Here is an 8,643-nt window from a genome sequence, read left to right as displayed (position 1 = left end):
AGGATTTCAGTCTAAAGTGAAATGTTCTACACTGCAGTGCAATATCACCCACATATTAATTCACAGGCTATCTCAGTCTCAGTCTATAAGAGACGAGAAACTCTGAAGACAATTCCATTTTGTCTACAGAACATGGAAAAATAGCAACTTTCTAGCTACCAAACTGTATTTTCCTGGATGAAAACAAGTGCACTTGCAAAGAAAACCATAATGAAATTTAAAAAAATTACTTTAAAATTGTTGGTTAACTTTTACGGTTAAATAAAACCTGATCAGTGCTCTCACACCCTCACACTCAACACAAGATCTTTTTGTAAGGCTTTTAATTTTAACTTTTTTCCCAAACCTTGAAAGATAAAATTCCAGGATTTGACCAAAGAATTCATCAGGCAAGTGGGCAGTTAAAAGGAGTAGAGTTTTTACCTTAACTAAAAGCCTGTAGGCTTTAATAATTCATTAGAAATGCTTAAGCATTCAAATTCACATTCTGTTTTTGACATCCATGACAAGTAAAGGTCTATCAAATATTGACTATGCCAGTTCTAGCTTACTCTCTGCTAACCCAGCTAAAAGAACCCAGATATTGAGCCCCACTTGTAAAAGGCAAGGCACATTCAAGATCCAGCCACTCCACTACCATACCAGCTACTGCTCACTGAAGGCCAGAGCCTAGCACCCTCAAAAGACAAAGATAACTGTGCGGTGCTCTCTACAGCCCAGAGATTAACCATTACCACATAAACCACACGTAGTAGACCAAAGTATCTACAGAGATCAACATACTATTATAGACCACCCTGAGGCTGTGCCACCCTGTCTTTAGTACTGCTCCACCCTTGGGCAGGGCAGCTGCAACCGTGACGCAGACACCCAACACCGCAAGCACTGTGACTGTGAGCTGCAATAAGTGTAAAAGCAACAATGACTTCCATAGGGAATATGGCACCCACCAGCAGAGAGTGGGTGGGTGCCATATTCCCTATGCAGTGCCCTGACAGAGCAGGTGCTCTACAGCAACCCCGGAAAGTGGTGACTGCTGTGGCCATCAGCAGAGATGTGGATGAGAGCCATCAAAAGCAGAATGATGGATGAGCAAGAAGCCAAGCTTTAACATAAGACTGTTATGGACATGGGGATGCAATCCCTGGAGACAACTCTGTCAAAAAAACCCTCACAGAAATGGAACTGAAGGCACTACCTGGCTCACCACTGTGAGGGATGACTGCTCAGAAAAATCTACAATATGATAGACACCAGACAGATCCACACCTTAAGCTGGAATTGCAAGACAAGAAAGGCTTGACAGGCACTAAGCTGATATGGCAATGCACTTGTGACTTGCAGGAAGGCTACCAAGGTGCCCAGTGATCACTAAGAGCTATGGAGACATCAAGATCCGAAGAAGGTACAGTGTACAATGCAGAAGACAGACGAACAGAGTTTATACAACGCAGACACATGCTGGAACTGCTTTCCTTGGCACAGTTCTCACATCCTGCTGAGAACTAACCTGCTCCCTTGACTTGCTCCAAGGGAATTGCTCCTGAACAGCTCTGTCCCCTACACTGACTTTAAACCCCTCTCTGCAATTCCCAACTTTGCCCCCTCTCCACAGAGACATCCCCCCCTCAGCATCCTTCCCTCACCTTCACTTCGGAGGAATGGGGTTCTTAAGCCATTTTCCTTGCTACTCGCCAGCAAGCCCAGGCAGGGGAGCCTCAGTACCACGGCCCTGCTCTGGGGCCCACCCACTGCTGGGTGTCCGTGCACCTGGGGCTGACTGCACACACTGACCGTGGTCATGACAGCACCATGGCCCTCACGACCAGGCAAAACCCCCACCGTAGCCTCTGCACTGCAACCCTCCGATGCCAATCTGAGCTCTCCTGCCGTGCCACCTTCAGTGAACAAGAGCCATCCACACCTACCGAGGCGCCTCACTCGCCTCACCCATGTCCAGCAGCCTACGGCATCTGCTCCGAGAGGAGATGCACCCTGCGCCCGATCGTGACGCCCCTGTGACTGGAGAAAGGGGTACAGCAGCACCAGATCCCAAGCACGGTGCGTGGACATGCCAGGACAGCAGCGGAGAGCAGCTGGCAGGAAAGGAAACAGCGCCCTGATGGGCAGGAGCACACCGGGACCCCCCAGGTGAGAGCGGGATGTGCTGCAGCCATAGGGGAGCTCTGGCTGCCAGCCGTGTGGCGGGGCTGCAGGGCACCATCACAAGTGTTCATGCAAGTGCAGAGCTTCATTCTGGTCAAGCCACGATCAAAATGCTGTTGGAGTAAGTTTTATATAAACCGAAGAAAAATAAACCTTTCATACAAATAAGTAACAAAATTAATGTAGCAGACAATGATGTTTTTTATCTACAATAGCCAACAATACAAAGAATTAGATATAAAAGGTTTTTTGGTCAAAAGTTTACTATACATTTGGAACATCTGTCCCCCTATCTCAAGACTGATCAAATACAAAGAAATTAAGCATAAAGCTTTCCGGCCCTCAAGAGAGGCCATGATCCTAGACTGAAGAAAAAAACCCTCAAAACCAAAACTACTGAGTCTGTTCTCCAGAACAGATACTTGAATAAAACAAAACTTAGAAAAAAAAAATTAAGCTCCACCACCAAACATATTTGCTACAGAGAGCACTGTGATAAAAAAGGAATGTAGTTGATACTGAAATCCTTATGTTACCTATATGATTTAAAAAAATCTGTCTTTGGGAGAAGTGAGGTCAGTTTGCAGATACTGTCTGAAGATAGTGAAAGGGGTGGGAGGGGGAGAATTCTCATTGATGGGATGACTTTGTATTCATTGCACTGCAAAATGACCAAGGACAATGTTTCTGACTATGAAAAACAAACTCCTTCACCGTCAGAGATTATCCTGAAGCCTGAATAACTTCAGGAAATAATTATATCCTGGGTTTTCTCCCCAGTGTTTTCAGTTGGCATTTCTCTGAGGGAGAGGGAGGCTTTCATGAAGATACTTCATGCTCCCATGCTCTGAGAAGTCGGAAACAACATGATTGTCCCCCCTCAGCAGCCACTTCGTTGTTAAGAGTCCTTCAATTCCCACTGGTCCACGTGCATGGATACGCGACGTACTAATTCCCACTTCAGCACCTGCAGGAAACACCCAAAATAAAGGCAGTTAATCCTCTGACGATGTCCACTTCATACTAAATGCTTTTGTACCTCAAAGTAAAAAAATCTGCCTGCCTTTCATGGAACTGCCATTTTCTCTCTGCTCCTCTCTAAATACCAGTTCCATTTCCCCAATAGAGAAGCTTGAGGAGATTAACTATAAATTATAATGCTATTATAAATTGCAATTAATGCAATTATAAATTGTAATGCTTATACTTCTGGCTACTACAGTTATTTTCAGAAAGAAAGATGCAAGAGAGAGAGAGAGGCATCTCCTACATTGCTCTTAGACTGATCTAAGGCATAATCCTTAAAACAAGAAAAAAAGCTAAACTAGTAAAGATTATGATCTTGCATCCTTTTTTATCACATTGAGGAGATATTGGAAGACCTCAACTGGAATTTTTCAGTCAAATGGAACACTGTTCCAGCTAACACAGTAATAGTGTGTAGTAGAGACTTCTGATTTTCTACCTCTTCAAGGAATGTTTCCTTTATCTTCTGCAATTCACAGAAACTGCACGAGTTTATTTAATCAGTTGATACTCAGTTTAGTTCCTACCCTTCATTCCTTAACACAGCAGGACTCACACACTGGACAGCACCTCAATCTGCCCAGCAGGACTGAAGCACAGCATTCTTTACAGCATCATTAGAAGGAGAAACAAAAGGAAAGCTGTTCAGCAGTTTCACATCCTGTATTGAATTGTTCTATCACTATACGCATGCAGCATACTTTATTGCAATTGAATAGAGCTTCAAAGGATCCAAAATATCTTTGTGTGGATGAAATTTCTAGGCGTCAACGTTTTGTACAGTACCTTTCCTGAAAACCTTTTATTAGACAGTAAGATAAGAGACTAATCCTATCTTTCAAGAGTCATACTGTCACATTGTTCACACACCACAAAATTCTGCAGTCACAACCCTACAATATCTCCCCTCTTACCAAGTCCAAACCTATAGCCATCAGAGAATCGGGTACTGGCATTCCAGAAAACACAAGCACTGTCCACATGCTGGAGGAAGAACTCTGCTGTTTTCTCTGGGAAAGAGGCAGAGAAAAATTAAATCCATTACATATACAATGATCGTGTATGCCAATAAACACTGCATCAAACAGTGAACATACATAACAATACAACTTTCATGTGCAACCTTATCAGACAGTACTTAAACAGCCTGGGCTAAGCCACGCTCATTTTTACCTTCCTCCCAGTATGGTTATCAACTAGACACAACTGTAAATCTTAGAATAAGCTCACAAAGATTAGAAGCAAGCAAAAAGATGTCTAATTCTAACTCCATTCAGTTTAGTTAAAGAGAGATTTAGTTGCATGACCAAGGAGAAAGAACAGCTGCTCCAAACAGCATTCTGAGACAGTTAAGCTACAGTCAGCTCTCCATTAGTCTCAAACATGGAATTGTTCCAAATACTGAGAAATCCTAAACTCAATTGCTATTGCAAGTACTATTTGAGAACTACTAAGCAGAAATGCCACACGTAAGTAACTTGGAGGTCAGTAGCCCTTAGCAATAAGACAGACATTCAAGAGCAACTCGATTTCCAATATAAATCACTAGTTCACCAGGTCCTGTGGCAGTAGTTATGGTATTGAATGCATGCCTTTTCGTGACAAGCATTTAAGCTCAGCAGGAAGTACAGAAACAGAAGCCTACTTGACTCACACTGGCCAGCCACACATCAACATGACCTTAACTGCAGCTGATTCACAGAAGTTCTGGGCTTGGTTTGGTTGGAGAGTCAACCTTTGTCTTGGCACAGCTCTAGTAAGGTTTTGAACTGGCACAGACGCAAGAGACCAACTACTACAATGCACGTAGTTAGTTCCACTAACACCAGGAATTAGCAGTCAAACCAAAACAGCAGCTTAAAGAAGGAGCCAGGTCACTAACCATTCTCTGTGATAATAACATCCGTATGGGAACTTCCATACTTGTGGATATGTTCAACAGCCTCTTGAACGCTGTCCACCACCTCAATGCAGCACTCCAGGTCCCCATACTCTGTGCGCAGAGATTTCACTTCTGAAGGACTGAATGTCAAGTAAGATGCAAACTTCGGGCCAGCATGAATCTTCACCTGCAACACCAGAAGCATTTTGTTTGTGGCTACTGACCAAACCAGAGCCTTTCAGGTGAAAGTGTAGCTTCTTGTACTCAATATGGGATGGACAGCAGTCCCTGTGGTGTTTTGTTTTGGACTTCTGACTAAACCAGTGTTAAAAACACACCAATGTTTTGGCTGTTGCTGAACAGGGCTTGTACAACATCAAGTTTCTCTCTTCCTCCCTGTTCCAACTCTGTGCCCCTGGTGTGAAGACTGGGAGTGTGCAGGAATTTGGGAGGGGATACAGCCAAGAGCTGACCAGAACTGACCAAAGGGGTGTTCCATGCTGTATAATGTCATGTACTGCAAGACAAACTGAGAGGAGGGGGTTTTTGAAGAAGGTAGGCATTGCCCAAGAGACTGGATGGGCATTGTTTTTTAGTGGCAGACAGCAAGTAATTAGCTTTGCCTTGTGGGTATTGCTGGTGGGTTTTTAGTTTTGTTTCAGGGTTTAGTTTTTTATTGGGTTATTTCCTCCTCTTTGTCCCCTTTCTTCTTCCTCTTTCCTTCACTTATTAAGCTGTCTTTCAACCTACAAGCTTCCTTGGTTTTGTTCTAATTTTCTCCTCCTGTCCCACTTGGAGCAGGGGAGAGCAAGCAGGCGGCTGGATGATGCTTAGTCACTGAGTGCAGTTAATCCACAACATGCATGCGGTGTAAGAGAAACACACCAACACTTTGGGAAACTTGGCACATAGGTGAATTAGTTATGAGGTACAACAAATTACATGCTAGGTTGGCTACCTACCATGACAAACTCTAATCAGGACTCATCTGAAATTACTTAAAGCAATTGCATCACTCAGTCTCCAGGCAGAAAAGGCCAGTACAGCACTGCTAGGAAAACAGCTAAAATACCAGCCTTTGTTTTAAGACAGCAACTGCAATGCAGAAAATAACGAAAGGAATGCTTGCAAGTTTGCACCTACAGAAATCTTAAGATCTTGAATTACTTTTGTCCTTTTACTTTATTAATTGATTCAGCCATCTCTGAAGCACATCTAAGACACAAAGGAGTTACTGGGTCCAAAACCAGAAAACCTCACACAGATATTTTTCATTTGTTATAAAGAAAATTTTAACACATTATCAACCTCTGCCAAAACACCTAGACAATGAGAGATAATTTAGAACAGATACAGCACAGAAATTCCATGCAGATGAATTTCCATTCAAACAGGAAATTTTGACAAGAGAAGCAGAAATGGGAAATAAGGCATAAGTCTACTAAACATGAAGGCTTTTAAGACAATATCTGTAAACTAGCATTTTCTTGTGCAACTATGAATTACTTTAATTGCATAATCCTGCCCAATATTTGCATATTTCTTGTTGTCAGGTTAGATTAGACAGAGGTAATATCTTCCCCACTGTATAAGGAGATCAGTTAGGGTTGGTGGCGGAAATGCACTGGTACACATATTCCTCCCATCCAAAATACAAACATCTACCTTGCATTCTACCCTTCCCAAGAAACAACTAATCTAGACATTAAAGAGCCCCAAACATTGGGAACTTGCTCCTTGACTACTTACAGTTTCTTTTACTATAACCCTTTTAACAGCATCAAAACATATGACCTCTCTGTCCCCCATTAATCACTGCCTGTGCACTCTATTTGTCAAATATACAGTGCTGTGTGAAACCCCTTGATTTATGTGCAATTCATACTACTTCATGGATACTTCTTCCTGATGCATCTCTGCTGTCGTTACTGAAAAAACATTGCTTGTGTCTAGACAACTAATTAGTATGTTGGCCTTTTGATATCCTTTGACATACCAGGAGGGAAAATGGCTGGAAACAAAGGGGATCCAAGAGGAAAATTTAAAAAAACACATGTATGAAGTAAATTCAGAAAGGATGAAAACAGAAGGGAATTCACTTGGGTAAGAAGCTAAATTAATAGATTCAGGAAGACAAGGCTTTGCTTCTGACTAAATTTGAAAAGGTAGAGAAAGGTTGTATTTATGCTTTTATGGCAGAAGATTATTTTTGCTATATACAAGAAAGTATATAACAAAGGTATCCCAGTAATCGCCTGCAGCTGTACTGAATAAGCTACTTTCAGATCATTTCTACAGAAACACTTGATGCTGTGTGGAGAACCAAAGTTCATTGACATGTACAAAGACACATGTGGGTAACTAAAATGTTGTGCCATGGAAACAGGGCTACAATAGCCAGACCAAATGCTTCTAAAGTTTTAGAAAACAAACAGACAAAAAACACAAAACAAAACACAGATATGAGTGACTAACCTGTTCTACTCTCAACATGTCTATGATCTGATCAAACAACGGGGTTCTCAACAAGTCTCGATGAATTAAGAGAGTTTCCAAAGCATTACAGGCAGCAGGATATTCACACTTTGAGTCTCTGACTGAGGTTTAAGAGTACATAATTAGTTACATAGCATTTACAACAAAGATTTTTGGATTGTATATAAATTATAAACTACCATAACTACATTGCATACTCCAAAGTTCAATTACACCCATGAGATTCAAGTCACCCTCCCACAGCTTACTTATTCGTGTGACCTTCTCAACACTGGCATCCGTGTCAACATACACATGACAGATCCCTTCACTGTGACCCATCACTGGGATTCCCTTAGCCGCTTTCTGGATATTTCTGACTAGCTGTGATGAACCACGTGGAATGATGAGATCTATCAGCTTATCCAAACGGCAGAGATCTTCTACTTCCTCTCTTGTGTTCACCTGTGGTAGTTGCAATACAAAGAGCTTACAGTTTTACCTCTAAGGTTTTGCCCACACTTTTTATACAAACCATAGCAAACAAATAACTGATTTAACTCTAGGCACTTACCAGTTGCACTGCGTCTCTGACTCCATGAATAGAGAGTGCTTCTTGTGTCAGATGATGAAGGATTTGATTGCTATGTGCTGCCTCTTTCCCTCCTTTGAGTAGTAAGCCATTTCCACTGGCTATGGCCAAAGCAGACACCTGTCAAAGGAGTTTATTATTGGGAAAAAAAAAACAACTTTAAATGTATTTGGGTTCTTTTGTCAGAATAACACCTACAAAATAAAACCATGTTTTTTTGTTCAGTTGATTTACTAAACATTAATCTAGTTTTCCTTTCATGGCAGCACGTTTAACTCCAGAAATTAAATACGCTAATTTCAAGAACAAACTTGACTTTCGGGGTACTATTGCGATGAAGAGACTACAGTGAACAAGTCAGAAGAAACTGTGGACATAGGGCTTCATATGAATTGCACAGCTGTGTGGGCAATTACCCCAAGGAGAATAACTTTAGCTGCAAGAACTCTTGTCTCTAACCATTCCAGCAGAGAGTGGTAAATAAGCTCTTCCTATGAACAGG

The 8,643-nt window shown here is 41.9% G+C and overlaps 1 protein-coding gene across 9 annotated transcripts in view; it reads right to left on the bottom strand.

Annotated features, from left to right (window-relative positions):
* Nucleotides 1-2,347: 2,347 nt before the first annotated feature.
* The window catches only part of ALDH18A1 (aldehyde dehydrogenase 18 family member A1), a 28,915-nt gene continuing 22,619 nt past the window's right edge, over nt 2,348-8,643 (bottom strand). For all 9 annotated transcript variants that reach the window (XM_074545478.1, XM_074545477.1, XM_074545480.1 and 6 more), the window contains 6 exons: nt 8,124-8,261; nt 7,819-8,014; nt 7,550-7,671; nt 5,075-5,261; nt 4,107-4,202; nt 2,348-3,133 (listed from right to left, as the gene is read on the bottom strand). In XM_074545478.1, the coding sequence (XP_074401579.1) occupies nt 2,952-3,133; nt 4,107-4,202; nt 5,075-5,261; nt 7,550-7,671; nt 7,819-8,014; nt 8,124-8,261 (921 nt within the window). In that variant the 3' untranslated portion in view covers nt 2,348-2,951. The remainder of the gene's footprint in view (nt 3,134-4,106; nt 4,203-5,074; nt 5,262-7,549; nt 7,672-7,818; nt 8,015-8,123; nt 8,262-8,643) is intronic.

The sequence above is a fragment of the Zonotrichia albicollis genome, chromosome 7 (assembly GCF_047830755.1).
Source record: "Zonotrichia albicollis isolate bZonAlb1 chromosome 7, bZonAlb1.hap1, whole genome shotgun sequence".
Classification (NCBI taxonomy): domain Eukaryota; kingdom Metazoa; phylum Chordata; class Aves; order Passeriformes; family Passerellidae; genus Zonotrichia; species Zonotrichia albicollis.
Note: the sequence above shows the minus strand (reverse complement) of the source record. Positions and strands in the feature narration are given on the sequence as shown.